The sequence below is a fragment of the Brassica rapa genome, chromosome A02 (genome assembly GCF_000309985.2).
Source record: "Brassica rapa cultivar Chiifu-401-42 chromosome A02, CAAS_Brap_v3.01, whole genome shotgun sequence".
In the NCBI taxonomy this organism is placed as follows: Eukaryota; Viridiplantae; Streptophyta; class Magnoliopsida; order Brassicales; family Brassicaceae; genus Brassica; species Brassica rapa.
Window position 1 is genome coordinate 15,877,318 of NC_024796.2, and position 20,089 is coordinate 15,897,406.

The window sequence follows — 20,089 nt, forward strand, 5'->3', positions numbered from 1 at the left end:
ATTTTATGATATTTTACTTTTTTTTAGTATATTGAACTAATTTGTCGTAGATGAGCTTTGAGAATTAGAGCCCATGAAAGTAGTCCATTTTGCAACTTTGCGACCACGACATTAATAACACGTTTATCCACACTAATGTACAATGCACCCAAGGGTAGACGATAATTGCATCCTTACTAAATCCATATCCATAGGTCCGACGATTGATTTGACTTTTTTTTAGTTATTATTCAACGTCTCCATGAAAACTTCATCATCATCATCATCATCAGGTAAGTATCTCACAGATCTCATTACCCGTCGATAAGAGAGGAAAGTGAAGTTTGGTTTTTATAGTGGTGGAGTTCCTTGAGAAGGTACCCTTGTTGCATCGGTTAACTTCCTCTTCTCTGAAGAAAATCGCCCAAGTCCTTGTCTTCAAGCGTTACGGTCAGTGTGATCTCCAAGATTCTCTGATTTCAATCACCAATTTGATTAATGGTTCTCTGTTAAATGCAGAGAGAGGGGATTATGTAGTTGGTAGAGATGATGAGGAGATGGAGGGAGTCTATTTTGTCGTGGAAGGACAGGTTTGGATTGTTACTTTGTGTGACTCATATGAAGATAAAAGACAATTGCAACTTGTTATGTTTTGTTTACAGGCTCAGGTTCTAGGACCTCTCGGAGAAGAGAACTGTTCGGAGTTTTTCTTGAAACCATTTGATTACTTCGGCCGTGGTGAGAGGAGGATGATTGTTTCATTACTGAACTGTCTCTTTAGTTAGTGCTCATTGTTCCTTTTTTTGTATCCTACATAGGCATTTTTGGGAATGTTTATGCAGTAGATGTTGTTGCTGTCTCACAGGTATTATTTTTTTCTCTTCTTTATACAAAACTGCTGCTTTGGTATGCATCATTGAGTACTGTTTTTTTTATGCCTCAGCTTACCTGCCTACTCTTGACTTGTGATCATTGTCATTTGCTTGAGACAAAGCCAATGTGTGATTCAGATAACGAACGCTCTCTACTGGAACGCATTTTGTATATGGATCCATTAGATGTACCCCCAACTGCGCTTTCACCTTTTACCATTCTCTCTCACTTTTCTACATATATTTTTATATTACATATTTCTTTCTTGTAGTTGAATGTATTCAGGGGGTTCACTCTACCCAATGCCCCAGCCCTTGGAAAGGTTTTCGGAGGGCAATTTGTTGCACAGGTAATTTAATTAGACTACATCACCTATGCTTTGTTTATGTGCGACTATCTATAGACATGACTAGTATTCATTGTGTACACAAACAACCTACACATTGGCAGGGACTTGCCGCAGCCTCAAAAACTGTTGAATTTATGAAGTTAGTCCATAGTTTACACGCCTATTTCCTTCTTTCTGGAGATACTAATAGTAAGGACTTTAATCTCAATATGCTTTTGCTAGCAAGCACATTGCTGTTTTCCTCTGAAAGTTCTCTTGCAGTTCCCATCATATATGAAGTTAGCCGCTTACGCGATGGCAACAACTTTGCCACCCGAAGAGTAGATGCAAGACAGAAAGGAAAAACCATATTCACCTTGTTCGCATCATTTCAGGTGTCCATTATCAATCTCTATGCTTTTCACGCTTTATAACAACAAAGAAAAGACCTTTGTAGCTTCTGTGGTTATTACAGAGAGAGCAACAAGGTTTTGATCACCAGGAGTCGAACATGCCTCATATGCTACCTCCTGAAACGGTAAAAAAATACATTTTCTCCTTGCTTTGAAGCTTATAACGAATGGTGATTATTGCCATTTCTATCTACTGCAGCTTGTATCAAGGGATGAAATGCTTCAACGGCGTATGACTGACCATCTGATACCTAGGTTTTGTTGCCAGAGCCATTCTTCCAAGACCTTAGACTAGAATGAATCACTTTTCAATTGTGTTTTTATTTCTCATTACAGGTATTACCGAAATAAAGTTGCAACCCAATATACTGCCCCACTGCCTATAGATATTCGATTTTGTGAGCCAAATTACTCTACAGAAGAGAGAAAGTCTCCTTCAAGGTCAACATAAATGTCTAAATCATGATAAACCCAATTAATATATTGTGTCACTCTTAAAACCATTACTAAATGTTAATGCAAAAACTGGCAACTTGTCATCTTGCAGATTGAAATATTGGTTTAAGGCAAGGGGAGAACTTTCTGACGACCAGGCTTTGCACCGGTGAGCAACTCTGTCAATTGGTACTTCTCTTATGATCTAGAAGCTTTTAAATGTAGTGCTCTATTTTAACACAGTCTAAGCAGTTCAACGATGAGGGTATGTTAGTATCACCAGTTATTTATCTTTGGCCACTGACAATGGCAACTTGTGGGGGGAATAGATCTACTGCAGTGTTTCAGAAAATCTGTTGATTATAACTAAGGAAAGTGACTATATTGTGCATACACAGATGTGTGGTTGCATTTGCTTCAGATTTGATGTACGCCTTTATCAGTTCAGACCCTCACCTTAAAAAGCGCATGAGTGCAGTTCCTGTTAGCCTTGACCATTCGTAAGTCCTTTTCTTTGGTTCGAGCCAAGTGTGTTTGTGTTTGCATTATTCATTATATAACTAAATTCTGTATTTTTACAGTCTAAGAAAACAATAGTTGAGAGTAAGTTTATTACTCTAGTTAATTACCTTTTGCAGGATGTGGTTCCACCGACCTCTAAGAGCTGATGACTGGCTCCTCTTTGTGGTAAGATAATTTCATCTTCTTTTTTTCTGAAGATTTTCTGAAGAAGGAATAGCTCTTACTGATAGAAATCCAAATGCTTATTTTCTGAAACTCAAATTGCCTAAAGTACACTTAGCACATATTTGAGTTGTTATTAAAAGACATAAACCGTATGTATACTCAATATGAGGATGACATTGCAGTGTATCAAACCCGCGGGGACATCAACCACTAGATTAGAACAAGTTGTTTGTTTAGCTGGTATTCGTTTGGTTTTATATCTCTGCTACTTATGAATCGATTTGGTTTGTGTTTAGAGTTGCATATTCAAATTAACTAAACCGCAACATTTGAGTCTAATTGCCAAAGAAACAAAATCTCCGGAGGAAAATAATATACATAACAACTTTGCTCTTATGCAGATGGTGAATCTAACAGCGTCTCAAAGTCGTGGTTTAGCAACTGGAGAAATGTTCAACAGAAAGGGAGAGGTACGTTGTTGTATCCTTCTTAGTCTTAAGTACACATACTCAGAGACCAGCTGAAGAAGCTTTGTGGAGTTCTCTCATATGCTCGTATGACTGGTTTTCCCGCTACCACCCGCAAACACAGCTTTTGCGGTTGGTAGCGGTTGCTGGCGTTTTGCAACAATCGCTCAAACCGTTCAAAACCGCTCCAAATCGTTCCAAATCGCTTTGAACCTCATAAATTCAAAAGCTGGTTCCAGCTAGCGTTTGCGGTTGCGGGCGTTTGCGGGAGGAAAACAAAGTATTTTTTTCCAAAACAATATAAATACAAAAATAAAAAAATTCAATAAAAAAATTAAATTGAAATTATAAAAATGCTAAAATATATCAATTACATTTTAATTAATATTATAAAACTTTAAAATAAAAATATTTTCTATATTTTTAAAAAATTTAAACTATAACTTTCTAAATATAAATTTTATATTTATTATAATATTATTATTTTTGATATTTTTATAATTGTATAAAATGTAAATATTGTTAATTTATTATTTAACCGCTGCTGCATTTGGTAGTTAACCAGTCATAAGTATCCCGCAAACGCACCAATTTTTAACCGCATAACCAATCGTACAAATCTCTTAAAACCGCTAGAAACCGCAACCACCCGCATCCGCAAACTCCCGCAACCGCAACCGCAACCGCTGCGGTTGAACCAGTCAGGCCCTTAATCATCAATCAAATCTTCGATGAAAGAGTTATTTTGAATACAAAATGGATCTCTCATTTTTTTGTAAAGCGTAAAGAATGTATGGTAAATGGGACTGTGCAGCTGGTGGTATCGTTGAAGCAAGAAGCTTTGCTCAAAGAAACTGTGACTGGTAACCCCATCTTGGACTCCAAGCTGTGAGTGATAGTCTATCACTGATAGACGTACCACATACATACAAGGGAGTTTTTGCAGCTGATACATTCTAATGCTTGAATGATTATTTCCCCTCGATAAAGGGGGTATTGAATGTATATTATACTGCGATATTTGGTCAACAATGTTTTTAAAGAAAAAATCGAACCGGGAATTAGTGACGGTTTAAAATTAGGGATTTGGTTAGGGTATATTCACGTTTCAAGTAATAATATACTTGTAAGCAAGAAGAAGCTTTGCTCAAACATAAAAATAATATACTTGTAAATTTTGAATATTGTATGTGAAATATCTAAAATTACCACAAAATTGGTTCGTTATGGATATTTGGGTGAAAAACCAAGATATTTTGGGGTGCCTTTCTGTGTCCTGAGTATTTTTTGGATATATTTTGTATAATTACTCTTTGATATTTTTGAATACTTTTCTTGTATTTTGAAAATTTGAAGTATTCGGATATTTTTAGATAATAGATCTAAAATAATTAATATATTTAAATATATAATTATGATTTGGTTATTTTTAGGTACTTAAAAATATTTAATAATGGAATTTTTTTTGTTTATATGACATGTATAAAATTAAAAAAATATTGAATCGGGTCTTCGGTCCCAAATGTTCAGATTTTCAGGTTGGGTTTGGGTCTTCGGATTCGGATATTTTGAGTCATAAATATTTAAACCTAACTAGGTATTTAGAAAATTTTAGTTCCGGTATGGATCGGTTCCTCTCGCATCAGGATCGGTTCCTCTCGCATCCGGATCAGTCCTTGTCTACAATTAAAATGCATGTAATTTTCGAGTCCGTACTGTCGAGTTCGGATCGACGACTCCGAGTATTTAATATCAGAAAATATCTGAAATACTCAAAATCCAACAAAATTTTGCTGAAATTCGTCATAGTTATCTAAATTTTGTAAAATAACCAAAAATAAAATACTAATAATTGAAATTATTCATTTTAAAACTCTAATTTTTTACAAAAATAGTAATGAAGATTGCTAATAAGAATACAGTACAACTAATTATAAACTAAAATATATAAAATAGAACAAATAAAATCATAGTTTTGGATATTAATATTTTTAGGTCGGAAATAAATCGATTCTTATCGGGTCGGATCTATTTGTTTTTATATTCTATCAGAACTCTTAATTTTAGAAATGTAAAGCAGAAAAACATGAATCCAAATAATTAAACCGCTAAAGACTCATTTTTATGCTGATTAGTTACAATTTGTATATATATATATATATGTCCAGATTTACCCGTATTGATCTATTTGGACATCTTATGCGGGTTATGCCACACTTTAACATATCTACTTTCGGTTTATTTTCTTTTATAACTAATAATCACTTTATCCTTATTTATGGTATATCAGCTAAATGATATAATTACCCAAATTAAAAATAACCGAAAATCCAAATATACAATATACAGTATCGATTTCATTAGTTTAAATTAGTTTGTTTGTTTTTTTTGGTTCTTTTAGACCATGGTGATCAAATTTGTTACAGTAGACCGATCGAATATGTATAAGTGCCGGGAAAATAAACCAGGTGAAACCATAACAAACCAATCTCAAACCTAAAAAACTACCTTAACCAAAAGGGACGCAGACCGGGCTTACTAACCGGCACGATCCTCGCCGAGAAATTGACAATACCGTTCCTTTTGCCGTAATCGTCCCACAATCTGTAACTCAGACACTGCAAGAAACCCTCCGGCGCATATTCTCCCGTAAAATCCTTTATCGGCACACGTGCCGTTCCCACGTGTTTATCCTTCCCGCCGGAGATCTCGCAATAAACCCTAACGTACATGAAACCCTCTTTCTTCTCCGGCGGTAACGAAAACTCCGTCTCTAGGTTCTCTTTCCACACCGGATGATCCCCACAGACCTCCGTTCTCATTGCCCGGTTGCTATAATTCCCGGCGATGTCAAAGGCGACGAATGCGTTTTTCTTTACCGGTTTTCCACCGATGAGGAGACCCTCCGCCGATACGGCCGTGATTTCGAGTTTACGAGTCGTCATACCCTTTTGCCCTAACGCTGAAGCAGAAGAGACACCAAGCCTTTCACGAGGCGTTGGTTTTTCAGCAGAGAGAAGGCTTTCACGAGACATGTATTGCTTCGAAATTTGTTTTTTTTTTGGTTGCGCAAGGAATGAAGAACTTGTTTGTATTTATATAGAGATATGGTTTTACCTTTTTTTTTCAGTTAGCTTAGGATTAGGGTTTCGGAAAGTGATGAGAAATTACGTTATCAAGAAGGAAATAAGCTACGGTCTTTCCTTATAAATATATTGTGATATTATTATTATTATTATTATCGGATATTAATAGTTTTTATCATGAAAAGATAACATTATGATAAATTTGCAAGGATTTTTCATTGTATTATTTTTCTTGTACTAGTGTGAAAAAACACGTTTTCACAAAATATGAAACGGATTTAAAGAAAACTAAACGTCGGATCCTAAAGTATGGTGGATAAGAAAACTAGACTAGACATCAAATATGTACCATGAAGAAAAATTGCTCCAACAAAAATATAAAAAAAATACATGAAGAGAATTAAACAAACTGCTGAGTTTTTAAACTTGATGATTCCAAGTATGAAACCTTTGAAAAAAGGTATGTTCACTTGTCAAATAAAATCAAACTCCAAGCGCCTCTCCAAGGTTTTGAACCTGAACAATTGTTGCTGCGTGTCATGAGTAAAGGAGCTGGAAGAAGAAGAATTTGAAACTGAAAGTTCTTCCTCACTTGACAGGAGAGTCCGAGGACATCTATCAAATGGTGAGTCGTTTTCTTGTTTGCGCCGTGAGGCTGGTGATCTTCTTCTGGAGATAATGGAAGGTGTGTTCTCGAAAGTACTCGCAGCCATTTTCCATCTCCCTATGATCTCCCTCACTTCTTGTCCAGCGCTGCTGCTCTGTGGGGTTTCCGGACTCAATGGAACTTTTACACAAGACGGAGTTGTTAATTGCGGAGTTAACCATACATTCTTGTGGTGATGGTCATCTGAAGAAGGTGTTATTGTTATTTCAACCTTGCTATTGCGTCTTAACCAATCAGATTCTAGTGATGACGAGATTTTTGATTCTTCATCCCCTTTAAGAGAGTTTATGGATGAAGACGTGTTCCTCCAATTCATGGGCTCTAGAGTTAATTCCAGTGAATCCCTTTGAGGACTCTTGGCAGCTTTCTTGATTTCCATCATGTTGCTTTGATTGAAAAAGCTAGATTCATAACCACAAGGTCCATAACCAGACAAGGGGCTACTAGTAACAAGGTGTTCCGATCTCCTCTTAAGTGAGCAATTCCAGTGGTTCTTGATATTGTTCTCCGTCCTGTGAGTTTTCATGACCAATATTTTACAAGAAAAAGCTAATAAATTGCCAAGATCCACAACTGTCTATCAAAATCAGACAAAGCTGATCATATATCTGAGTTCTAAGGACAAACCTTCCAGGCAAGAGCTTAGCAATCTCGGCCCACTTATTGCCTTGATCTCTTTGTGCCTGAACCAGAATCAGTTCCTCTTCTCTAGTCCACGGAGTCTTTTCGATAGTCGGATTTAGATGATTATATATGCTACCTATATAACATGCAAATATATAGTAAGCTTTAATTTTATGGGGGTAAACGTGGAGTTGAATGTGAAAAGAAAAAAAACATACCTTTTACGACATTTCTTGCCAATGCGACCAGGGAGTTGCTTGGATATTTTGGACCATTTAGGCTTCTCATTCTAAATAAAGACATTAACCAATTCACTCAAGAGATCATCTTCCTAAAAATAACAAGAGAAATTTATATGATCGTCAGCAAAAAAAATAAGGAATTAGTAGGATGAAAGGATATCAAGAAAAGTTGATTACCTCTTTTCTCCAAGGTCCTTTGTTGAGGTTAGGATTAAGAACTTTAAGCCAACGGTGTTGACACTGGACATCAGTCTTCCTCTTGTCTTTTCTCCCGGGAACACACTCAGCTAATTAACCAAAAGACAAGAGAGAAACAAACATATATATATATATATTGGATAGGTCATAGGTGTACAAGAGTTTTTGAGATGACAAAACCAAAATCAAAATATCAATTACCTATCTTTTTCCAATTCTTTCCTTTGTACCTCCACACACCATTCATCAAGAGTTTGTCCTTGACAAAAATAACAAATAAGATGATGGAAAGAAAGATTTTCACCAATCACACAAAGAATATTCCACATGAAACAATTGAGCTACCTGCTCTGGGGTCCATCCTCCTTTATTTGAGCTTCTGGTAGGACCACTTATTCTTCTGCATCTTTGACCAGACATGAAACATCAATAATCGAACACAACCTTGTTAATTTATCACATATATATATACAGTTGTTCATAAATACACACTGGAAGAAAGAAGATTATATAAGAAGAAGAACATACTCTTGAGAGTCAATTGCACAAGTAGGAGGAGTAACTTGGGCGCTAATATCAGACCAAGATCGAATCAAATGCTCAGGTTCTACCATTATTTCTGAATAAAAATATATGGACGAAACCGTAACTAACGACGACAATTCACCAAATCCGAGGAGTTACTAATAATTACATATTTTTTCTTAAATTATAAAATCAAACGGAGATTCAACAGGAGAACAGAGAAACATTATTTACTGGAGAACAAGAATGTAAATATCTCGGAGTAGAGAAATTAGGGATTTGTGTTATCCTTGAGAAGTTACTGACGAGTAACGGCTACCAATATAATGTCATTGAAAGACCTTTCTCCAAAGTTAACTCAAGAGTTGTTGAAGTTTTAAGTCTAAGGAGATCGACTGTTTATGTTGTTTTGAGTTAATGACTTCTCAAGAAGAAGTTGGTGTAATAAATTACTAATACAGATTTGTTCTGTTGAATGGTTTGTCTAATAATTTATACATCACATATTCTCATATTTACTGTTAAAGGCATCTGAATGACATAAAATTTTTAAAAACGACTGATCAAAGGACATGGTCAAGTCAAATTAAAAAACGCATAAAAAACAATGAAAATGTCTGCATGTAGCTTATTTAGTCACCCCTCTTTCTCTTTTGACTCAACTTCAGAATTTGAACTAAACTTGGAACATAATCATAAAAAACATCTATGGCTTCTCCATTCACTTGTTTGACTTCCTTATCCTCCCCAACAACGTATACCCTCCCTGATTCTTTCAATTTCTCATCCTCCTCCCCAACAACGCACAGGTCTGGAATATATAAACTCTCACAACACAAGAAGACTTTCTTCTCATCGTCGAACAAAAAACTTACGATATTTACCAACCAATCACGTTTCCATTTATCCATTGTGAAGACCTTGTTCCACTCATCAATCTTATTTGTTACCCATATCTCTCTCCTCAACGTATCTGAGGGTAGTAATAGCACCGAAAGTTTCTCTTCTCCAACAACTGATAGAGAAATAGTCGAAATACCAGATCTATAATAGGGAAGACGCATACGTACTCCAAATCTCTCTTGTGTATAATCAAAACTGACTAACACCATGGTTCTCTCTTTTTTTATCCCAAGTAACCCAATACGTCTTTCCCCTCCATGACACGGCGTCCGAAAACCTAGTTAAGTTGTAGTCATTAGTGACATCTAGAATCCTCCATGAATTACATCCAAACTCATAGATTTCGAATCTTGACTTGTCCTCATATTCATCGCATCTCAATATTTTGTAGCTAATATTGTTGGATTTGATGTCTTGGTAGGATCCAAGAGTATAGGTGTCGCTCATCTTGTGACGATTACCGGGTTTGATCCACCTGGCTTGACGTGTACAAGGGTTACAAACCACTAGTCCAGTCTTTTTTTGGTTAGTGCATAATAATAAGCCGTCGCAGTGGAAGACTTCAGAAATTACGAATTGTTTATAAATATAAACAGGGTCGGTTAGTCTGATCTCATCTATGAGATCTATAGATGGGCATCCATTGACGCTCAACGAACAAATCTTCAATCTACCTAAAAACCCGAAGAGAACCTGAGACTGGTTTGGAGCTTTACGAAAGTGTTTCTCCGTGAATCCCTGGTCTTTCAATAAAGCGTTCCATCGTTTGCAAGTAGTTCGAAACCGTTTCAGAGATGCCGCTGGGACGCGAGAGAGTATCTCCTCTATCAAATCCTCAGGAAGGTCCGACATATGTATCATTGATCTCCTAAAGGAAGAAGGTGCCGCTGGCTTTGACTGCTCTTTAGGGTTTTGCGGTATACTTCACGTTTGCTTCCTTCTGACTCTAAATAAATATATTGAAAAATTATATTATTATTTTTTTTTTCTTTTTATTTTCAGAATGTAAAATTATTATTCAACAAAAAAGGCCTTTTTACAAGCCTTTTTATCGTTTTGAGAAAGGTGTTCAATTTGGAATTCAGTTTGGTTTTGGTTTTGGTTTTGTTTTTTGGTTTTCGGTTTTCGGTTTGTAACATGACTGTTTTTTTTTTTTAATGTGTCTTTCTTAGCTAAATCAGGAATGAAAATACTACAGTGATAGTGCACGTTTCCTCTAGAAAACGATACCTACAAGTGGGAAGGAGAGCAAGCCTAAAGTTGTTGCAGCTTGGAGGATTAGTCAGAAGTTGTAGACCTGCGACGATGCAGGTGTATATGAAGCTATTCGAGGTTATGATTGGCCGCTCATCAGGTAGCACTATGGAGTATTACATGATACTTCTTAAAATAAAAGCTAATGGCAAATTACCTTGTGAGTGTGAAATGAAACCGTTTTGGAGAATGAATAAAATGCTATATTCTCTAAGTACACTCATAATTAATCAAGCATGTTCACGGCCAAAATAAACCCAATAGAAAACCTAGTTGTATGAGAAAATGAGATGTGTTTTAGCTATTATCTCGATTTACGTCAAAAGTCTGAGGGGTTCAAGACATTATGTTTACCACCTTTTCAAGTAAGTCTGATAGCTATTAACAATGATTGGTTCAAAGCTGGAAAAATGCTACAAACTTTTCATACAGTGGATCTTTTTCTTGTACTCTCAAAAATTCTTCTGAGTTTTGTCTAGGAAATCAAGTATGTCAAGTCTATCGAGTTGTCATGTGTCTAGATTGAGTTCTATTCATGTGGAGGATTGTTAAAATTCGTTTTTGACGAAATGGTTTTAGACCATTTGCCGGTATGTTTCCATGCGGGACGTTCGTAAAGCACTATCACTATGAAATAGTGTAATCACATGTTAAAATTAGAGTGGTTGTGAATAAGAAATGAAGATCCAAAGTGGATTGGTTGTAAAATTTAAAATGAAACATTTATAAAATATTCCATTGGAATATAAAGTGAAAAAGGAGATATATGGACCAGACTAGAGTTTTGGGATTTGAAAATGGGCTTGGAGTCTAAAAGATTAATAATTCTTTTTACCAAAAATCATTTTCAAATTTATTGTTGAACAAGTCAACAAATATCTTTCTTCTTTATGTAAGTTTTTGTGATTTAAAGTGCATGGATTATTTTTTATGTTACAAAAAAATAATTATGACTTTAGAGAATGAATTCTCATTAATACAAAAGATTTCTTGCACTTTATGGAAAAATAAAGGGATAATTTGAAAAGTATCCTATTTAATATTTATGACTTCAATTTTAAAAAATACACTTGTTTTTTTTTTGTTGCGCAAGGAATGAAGGAACTTGTGTGTTATAGAGATATGGTTTTTCCTTTTTTTTCAGTTAGCTTAGGATTAGGGTTTAGGAAAGTGATGAGAAATTACATTATCAAGAAGGAAATAAGCTACGGTCTTTCCTTATAAATATTTTGTGATATTATTATTATTATTATCGGATAGTAATAGTTTTTATCATGAAAAGATAACATTATGATAAATATGCTAGGATTTTTCATTGTATTATTTTTCTTGTACTAGTGTGAAAAAAACACGTTTTCACAAACTATGAAACGGATTTAAAGGAAACTAAACGTCGGATCCTAAAGTATGGTGGATAAGAAAACTAGACTAGACATCAAATATGTACATGAAGAAAAATTGCTCCAACAAATATATATAAAAAAAAAAATACATGAAGAGAATTAAACAAACTGCAGAGTTCTTAAACTTTGATGATTCCAAGTATGAAACCTTTAAAAAGGTATGTTCACTTGTCAAATAAAATCAAACTCCAAGCGCCTCTCCAAGGGTTTTAAACTTGAACAAGTGTTGTTGCGTTTCATGAGTAAGGGGCTGGTAGAAGAAGAATTTGAAACTGAATGTTCTTCCTCACTTGACAGGAGAGTCCGAGGACATCTATGAAATGGAGAGTCGTTTTCTGGTTTGCGCCGTGTTCTGGAGATAATGGAAGGTGTGTTCTCGAAAGTACTCGCAGCCATTTTCCATCTCCCTATGATCTCCCTCACTTCTTGTCCAGCGCTGCTGCTCTGTGGGGTTTCCGGACTCAATGGAACTTTTACACAAGACGGAGTTGTTAATTGTGGAGTTAACCATACATTCTTGTGGTGATGGTCATCTGAAGAAGGTGTTATTGATATTTCAACCTTGCTATTGCGTCTTAACCAATCAGATTCTAGCGATGATGAGATTGTTGATTCTTCATCCCCTTTAAGAGAGTTTATGGATGAAGACGTGTTCCTCCAATTCATGGGCTCTAGAGTTAATTCCAGTGAATACCTTTGAGGACTCTTGGCAGCTTTCTCGATTTCCATCATGTTGCTTTTATTGACAAAGCTAGACTCAGAACCACAAGGTCCATGACCAGACAAGGGGCTACTAGTAACAAGGTGTTCCGATATCCTCTTAAGTGAGCAATTCCAGTGGTTCTTGATATTATTCTCTGTCCTGTGAAATTTCATGACCAATATTTTTCAAGAAAAAGCGAACAAATTGCCAAGATCCACAACTGTCTATCAAAATCAGTCAAAGCTGATCATATATCTGAGTTCTAAGGACAAACCTTCCAGGCAAGAGCTTGGCAATCTCGGCCCACTTATTGCCTTGATCTCTTTGTGCCTGAACCAGAATCAGTTCCTCTTCTCTAGTCCACGGAGTCTTTTTGATAGTCGGATTTAGATGATTATGCCACCTATATAACATGCAAATATATAGTAAGCTTTAATTTTATGGGGGTAAACGTGGAGTTGTACGTGAAAAGGAAAAAAACATACCTTTCACGACATTGCTTGCCAATGCGACCAGGGAGTTGCTTGGATATTTTGGACCATTTAGGCTTATCATTCTCAATAAAGACATTAACCAATTCACTCAAGAGATTATCTTCCTAAAAATAACAAGAGAAATTTATATGATCGTCAGCAAAAAAAAAAAGGAATTAGTAGGAGGAAAGGATATCAAGAAAAGTTGATTACCTCTTTTCTCCAAGGTCCTTTGTTGAGGTTAGGATTAAGAACTTTTAGCCAACGGTGTTGACACTGGACATCAGTCTTCCTCTTGTCTTTTCTCCCGGGAACACACTCAGCTAATTAACCAAAAGACAAGAGAGAAACAAACATATATATATTGGATAGGTGTACAAGAGTTTTTGAGATGACAAAACCAAAATCAAAATATCAATTACCAATCTTTTTCCAATTCTTTCCTTTGTACCTCCACACACCATTCATCAAGAGTTTGTCCTTCACAAAAAGAAAACAAATAAGATGATGGAAATAAAGATTTTCACCAATCACACAAAGACTTCCACATGAAACAATTGACCTACCTGCTCTGGGGTCCATCCTCCTTTAGTTGATCTTCTGGTAGGACCACTTATTCTTCTGCATCTTTGACCAGACATGAAACATCAATAATCGAACACAACCTTGTTAACTGATCACATATATATATATGTATACAGTTGTTCATACATACACACTGGAAGAAAGAAGATTAAGAAGAAGAACATACTCTTGAGAGTCAATTGCACAAGTAGGAGGAGTAACTTGGGCGCTGATATCAGACTTAGATCGAATCAAATGCTTAGATTCTGCCATTATTTCTGAATAAAAATATATGGACGAAACCGTAACTAACGACGACAATCCACCAAATCCGAGGAGTTGCTAATAATTACATATTTTTCTTAAATTATAAGACCAAACGGAGATTCAACAGGAGAATAGAGAAACATTATTTACTGGAGAACAAGAATGTAAATATCTAGGAGTAGAGAAATTAGAGATTTGTGTTATCCTTGAGAAGTTACGGACGAGTAACGGCTACCAATATAAAATATCAAACAAATTCACTCTCAACAAAGAGAAATAAAAAAAAATCAACCTGAGAGAGATTCACGCTCAATTATAGGGCTGTTCGTTTGGTTGCCGCAGGTACCGGCGGCAGCGGCAGTGTCAACATTCTGCGTCAACTCTTGTTCGTTTCGTTGACGCAGGAACCGGCGGCAGCGGCAGCGTCCGAACGCTGCGTCCTGCGACTGACGCCGATAAAACCTGCGGTCGCGATATGATATGCGGCAGCGGCAGCGTCTGCGAAACGAACAACAACTGTCCTCATTGACGCTGCCGCCGCCGCTGCCGCTGCCGCTGCCGCTGACGCCGAAACCTGAGGCAACCAAACGAACAGGGCTTATATCTTTTGTAACTTTTTGAAATATCATAACTAAATTTCAACCATAAAATAAATCAAATCAATCGACAGGATTAAAAAGATCTCCAAAATCATTTATTTAGAATTTTATAACTGTTTTAAGAAAATTTACCTAATGTTAAATGTGCATATGGCGACTTCTAGATGTTTTCTTGAAATCTCCTCTACCATATTTTGAAAAGTTCTATTAATTAAACCGGAAATTACGTAGTCTAAACTGAACGTATAATTTGCACACAAAAAAACATGAATACGCTATGGTAATGGTACTCATGATAATCATACATATAAAAAGTTGGTTGAAAAAACAAGACTTAAGAGTAAACATATTTTATAGGTATCCTTGTGCTACTAGACGGCTTGAAAACAGGTACGGACGTTATTGCCTACTAGCCAAGTGACATCAATTGCAGCTAAGAAGCCTCCTTCAGGGGTTTTGTAAACTCAATACATCCAATACATATATTCATCTACCCTTTTTTTACTGCAAACACCGTACTTTATTCAACCGGTTCAAATGGATTAGGCTGAAAAGCTAACCCAGAGGAACCACATTGTTTACATGGCAAAATTCAAAAGCTTTCGCACGAGCTCCTTTCACAAGGAAATCGGTTCTAACATTAAAATCACGAGAAATAAAAGACAGAGTAAATAGCATAAACAAAGAACGGATATGGAAAAATCTTCCCATTCTATGAAGCCGAAGATGGCCAAAAATCTTCTTCTTCGAACAGCTTTACCATTTGCAAGCAGTCCGACTCGAAATGCATAGTATCATGCCTCATATGGAGAGAAGTTCACATAGCCAAAAGTAGTGAATTCATCTCCACATGCAGGGGAGTGAGGACTTGTTTACCCCCAGAGAACCAGAAATCATAGACCCGTCTTCCAGCTCCATAACGAAACCACCTCCAAAAGTAGACTGGTTGGTTGCCCAAGATGCATCCACTTGACATCTGGATTTATGCAACCTATTCATCTCCTCCTGGTCATCTGAATGTGATCGCTCCTTTGCATTTTCTATCGTCATCACTTGTTGCGCCACCAGCCACTCGCACTCCTCGCATTCTTGAGTAGCCTTTTGAAGTGAGTCCATAGGTGATACCTAAACTTCATTCAAAAGTTTGGCATTCTTTGCTTTCCATAAGAACCACATGATCCATGAGAATTTAGCTAGTCGTTGCATCAATATACTTTTTGTTGGGGCTCTGAACAAAAAAAATCAAAATTTTCATAAACTGATGTACTCGGGAATTGTCCCTCGATGGTAGATCCGATAAAGCCCATGTCTAGAGTGCTGGAGGGTATTCAAAGAGAAGATGATTTATGTATATTGAAATGGATAAATAAGCAAGAAAATGTATGAATGTGTACAAAAAAAACAGAAAAAAAAACATTCCTATGTTATGGATGATTGGGATAAGAAAAAACATTCCTATATTGAAATGAATAAATAAAGCACAAAAGCTGCAGTCAAATAAGAAAACACAAGTTCAATATGGATGTACTTGGAGGGGGTGGTGATAATTAAACGGGTACTTTCTGATTGATTGATGATCAAATAATATATTGGGATAGATACGTGATCAAATGATCTTTGGACAGCATAACCACAATATCCCAACCAAATTTGTATTGAGTAATTCAATATCTTCAATGCATCCTTGTAAACCTCTACGGCTTTACTATTTGTCATCAATGGTTTCTCTTTATTCGCAAAGGTGATCCAATATGTAGAATTCCATGGGAAAAGAAGTTATTTTCATTCTTGTCAACAACGTTGTTAAACGATGATGTGTGAATTTCTAGTTTGTGTGTGTTAAAAATAATGTGTTGTTTCTGCTATTTGTTCCATTGTATGTGTATGTTTAAGAGTAGTTTAATGAATTTATTTTCTTAATTGTGATTTTGGTTCATCATATTTAGTTTAGTTTGTACTAATTTAACTCATTTTTTATTATAGGGTTTGTGTGCCAAAGATATTATTCTCGGGCTCTATTCATATCTTCTTCCGTTTGTTTTTCATGTCATTAGATTGGTCCAAATCTCATTATTCTTGGATTTAGAAATTCAATTGAATTTGAAGGAATTAGAGTTTCTGTTTAAACTTTTATTATTTTAAACTTTTATGTTATTAGATTAAGTATTTGTAATCATTCTTCTGAAATCTTTTAAATTCTAGTGTTATTCAATTTAGTGGTTTCCTAATTCCATTAAATATTTGTGTTATTTAATTTTTGGTGGATTTTGTGATAATTTTATTTGAAAGGAATTTAATGTAAAATTTACTAAAAATGTATAGAAACAATTCTTTGTCTTTGGGTTGGGATTTTAAGATAAGTTTTATATCGCTTATCTATCAGATATATAAGTCAAAATTTTTATTGATCATTATAATATACGAGATTTGAAATTGTAATTTTCATTATAAATTTTAAAATATGTTATCTTCTTGACAAAGATATAAATATATTATTTGTCGTAATTTATATTCCTATAAAACTGCCTTATAATTAATTAAATTACTATTATTAAGTGTTTTAAAAATTGTTCTAAACGCATTATCAAGCACATACAAGTTATAGGTGCCCGATTAATCAATAATATTTTATAAAGCACTTATTTATCGCCTAACAATTTCTTGAACATTGATTTTCATTAATCAAGTTTTTTTCTCAAATGATTTTCTTTAATTATATGAAATAAAATGATTTAAGTTTTTGTTACTTTCACTAGTCAAATTTTTATTCAATTTTTTTCTTTGTGTAAAAGTTCATAGCATTTAAAGGAATTAATATCTATCAAATTTATTTAGATTCTCTTAAAATCCAGAACAACAGAATTAGACAAATGCGTTAAATTTTTTATCAAATCTTTTAAAATACTTTGAAAGCTATTGTTTATATCTTCAATTGAATTCTTCTATGATCAATTAAATTCTTGTATTCAATACCACATCCCCAATTGGAGGAGCCATTTTTTTATGTTTATACATTATCAAGCTTCACTCTGCAAGTAAATACGGCGGACTTGACGACCGTCATTGTCATGACTCATGGGCTTAGTCCAATGGTTGACTAGCCAATTTAAAATTGTGAATCATTCCTCTTAAATAAAAAACTTTTCTAATTTTACCCTCCAAATCTAAGACATCAAGTTTATACCATATAATGTCATCTCCAACCCAACTCAAAAACATTATTTTAGTGTAATTTCTACATCAAAACCTCTCCAATTCAACTGCAAAAAATTATATCATTTTAGTACAAAACTACAGAACCGTACCAAATTTGGTGCGTTACTATTCACAACGCCAAACATTGTTTACTTACTTTTATTAATAAAACATTAATTAAATAAATATTAGTGGCAAGATAAACACATATAAAATAGATAAATAGTTATATAATAATTAAATAATTACAGATATTGAAATAGTTTATTTTAGTTTGTTATTTTAATATTATTATATTTAAAAATAATAATAATTTATTTTAAAACAAATATTTTAGTGTTATACATTTTTGTGCAATATAATTACATAATAATTTTATATATATATATATATATATATCAAGTAATAATAAAATTTCTAACTAAATAGTATAAAAATCAAAAATAAAATTTTGGTGTTGTGGTTGGAGATGAAAAAACTTTTTGACACTAAAATGATATTATGGGTTGGAGATGCCCTAATGCAGACCGACCAGAATCAATCAGAAGAAATGACTTAATAGTTTGAACCAAAACCTTACTTGATTTGATGATTGATGTTTTTTTTTGTCAACGATAATTAATGTTTAATTGTTTACTAGCTGTTTTGCCCGCATATGCGGACATAATTTTCTTATCAATATTTATTAGTTTATGTCTTATTAATCTAAAACAAGTATACTAAATTATTATTTTTGTTTTCAAATAGTTAATTTAAACATCAAATATTTATATATGTCAAATATATTTTTATCAAAATATATACTTATTATGCTGTTAAAATTTTTAAAACACTCATATCTTAGAAATTGTTTAGAAAATATATTTATATAAATATTTTTCTTGACTAATATTTAATTATAAATTTTTTGCATCTTAAGTTTTTTAAATTTTATAACAAAAATTTGTTTTCAGATAGCAATATATTATATATAAAAATTATCTTATTTTAAATTTTTTTTATAATTTTATTATATTATTTTAGAATCAACAATTTAATATTTAACATAACATATAAATTTGACATGATTAATTTTTTTTAATTATATATAAATTCATAAAGCGTATTCTTTAAATTAATAAGGGTTTTTGCAAAATTGACCTACAACTTAAAGTCAAACACAAAACTAACCTCCTTTTTTTTTGGAAATTGGTGCCCTATTCACCCCACAAGTTCATATAATTCACGAAAATGCTATCAATTTTTTTTTATTTTTTTTTTCGAAAATGACATTTTTACTCTCTCACCCTCATCATCTTCAAATAATTACAAGATTGCCATTGTCATCAATACCCTAACCACCATGAACAACCAATTTGAAGCTCTTAATGCTCCCAAAATTGAGTTACACTTCTTCTTTTTCCATTCTTATGAACTAAACACAACATATGTCTCACTTTCTCTCCACATTGAGCTAAAAAAACCCAAGTTTTTGATTTTACATTTTTTTATGGTTCATAAAGTCATAGAAGCTAACATTTTTTTTTATTTTACATATCTCTCACTTTCGTTTGTGTGCTTGGAGAAGCCTTATGTGTGCTAAGGAAGTTATCTCACCAATTTAAGATATGAAATCAAATTTTTTCCCAGATCTGTTCGTCAGACGACTTACATGGGAAGTCGTCTGGCAGTAGATGACTTATCTGGAAGTCGTCTGGTCAACGCAGAGGTTATTTTTGCAATTGACTTTGAAATCTATTTTCTGAGACGACTGAAAGTTAAGTCGTCTGATTTTGTTTGGTTACAAAAAAATCTCCAAAGAACCTAGACGACTTACATTTCAGTGGTCATATGTCAGTTTTGCATTTGACTGGATTATTTCAGAAGTTTGACTTTCCAGGACGACTTACATTTCAGTCGTCTGGTGAAAATTGAAATATCAATATTTTATTAACACTATAAGACTTACAATTAAGTCGTTATAGGTTAGTTTTGCAATTGAAAAAAAAAACTTCAATATTTAACTATACCCAGACGACTTACAATTCTGTCATCCGCCCGACGACTTACATGTAAGTCGTCCATTATTTTATTCCGAGATTCTGGTCAAACCTCGTAAATCCTGGACGACTTACAAGTAAGTCGTCTGACGGACGACTGAATTGTAAGTCGTCTATATATAATTAAATATTGAAGTTTTTTTTTTCAATTGTAAAACTAACCTA

General features: G+C 34.2%; 4 protein-coding genes and 1 pseudogene across 19 annotated transcripts; 1 reads left to right on the plus strand and 4 right to left on the minus strand.

The window, feature by feature from the left end:
• The first annotated feature begins 95 nt into the window (after window positions 1-95).
• On the plus strand, window positions 96-4,366 carry LOC103853313 (acyl-CoA thioesterase 2). Of its 16 annotated transcripts, none has more exons than XM_018656152.2 (17): window positions 158-272; window positions 337-429; window positions 499-569; window positions 642-717; window positions 798-844; window positions 923-1,039; window positions 1,124-1,201; window positions 1,303-1,390; window positions 1,463-1,575; window positions 1,656-1,718; window positions 1,793-1,848; window positions 1,930-2,034; window positions 2,141-2,197; window positions 2,427-2,528; window positions 2,667-2,715; window positions 3,117-3,185; window positions 3,964-4,081. In XM_018656152.2, exons 1-17 carry the CDS (start codon window positions 242-244, stop codon window positions 4,072-4,074), a joined length of 1,326 nt encoding a protein of 441 aa, XP_018511668.1. In that variant the 5' UTR covers window positions 158-241; the 3' UTR covers window positions 4,075-4,081. The 16 variants fall into 16 exon arrangements, 14 of the variants coding, with proteins under 14 accessions (XP_033141022.1, XP_018511667.1, XP_033141026.1 ...); XM_009130238.3 differs by having other exon boundaries at window positions 161-272; window positions 3,997-4,280; XM_018656151.2 differs by having other exon boundaries at window positions 97-267; window positions 335-429; window positions 1,303-1,575.
• LOC103853314 (transcription factor MYB3R-2) lies at window positions 3,986-8,613 on the minus strand. The gene is given in 7 exon segments (XM_018656701.2): window positions 3,986-7,447; window positions 7,563-7,691; window positions 7,778-7,890; window positions 7,979-8,088; window positions 8,201-8,258; window positions 8,345-8,405; window positions 8,528-8,613. Coding segments are annotated over 7 exon segments (1,263 nt in total). The 3' UTR covers window positions 3,986-6,741.
• Window positions 3,986-10,338, minus strand: LOC117131933 (annotated as a pseudogene).
• On the minus strand, window positions 5,687-6,217 carry LOC103853468 (BON1-associated protein 2-like). The gene has a single exon (XM_009130372.1). It carries the CDS (start codon window positions 6,215-6,217, stop codon window positions 5,687-5,689), a length of 531 nt encoding a protein of 176 aa, XP_009128620.1.
• Window positions 10,339-10,574: 236 nt separating the features above from the next.
• Window positions 10,575-18,759, minus strand: LOC103853469 (transcription factor MYB3R-2). Its single transcript, XM_009130373.3, has 7 exons — window positions 14,012-18,759; window positions 13,827-13,887; window positions 13,683-13,740; window positions 13,474-13,583; window positions 13,273-13,385; window positions 13,062-13,190; window positions 10,575-12,946 (listed from the first exon to the last, which is right to left on the minus strand). The coding sequence occupies exons 1-7, from the start codon at window positions 14,095-14,097 to the stop codon at window positions 12,256-12,258; spliced, it is 1,248 nt and encodes a 415-aa protein (XP_009128621.2). The 5' UTR covers window positions 14,098-18,759; the 3' UTR covers window positions 10,575-12,255.
• Window positions 18,760-20,089: the final 1,330 nt, after the last annotated feature.

Coding starts and splice junctions, on each gene's coding strand:
- LOC103853313 (XM_033285129.1), top strand. CDS start 242: ATGAAAACTTCATCATCATCATCATCATCAG. Junction 273..336: donor ATCATCATCATCATCATCAG/GTAAGTATCTCA, acceptor TGGTTTTTATAG/TGGTGGAGTTCCTTGAGAAG. Junction 845..922: donor ATGTTGTTGCTGTCTCACAG/GTATTATTTTTT, acceptor TTTATGCCTCAG/CTTACCTGCCTACTCTTGAC.
- LOC103853468 (XM_009130372.1), bottom strand. CDS start 6,217: ATGTCTCGTGAAAGCCTTCTCTCTGCTGAAAAACCAACGCCTCGTGAA.
- LOC103853469 (XM_009130373.3), bottom strand. CDS start 14,097: ATGGCAGAATCTAAGCATTTGATTCGATCTAAGTCTGATATCAGCGCC. Junction 13,888..14,011: donor TGTGCAATTGACTCTCAAGA/GTATGTTCTTCT, acceptor GTCTGGTCAAAG/ATGCAGAAGAATAAGTGGTC. Junction 13,191..13,272: donor GGCAAGCAATGTCGTGAAAG/GTATGTTTTTTT, acceptor CATGTTATATAG/GTGGCATAATCATCTAAATC.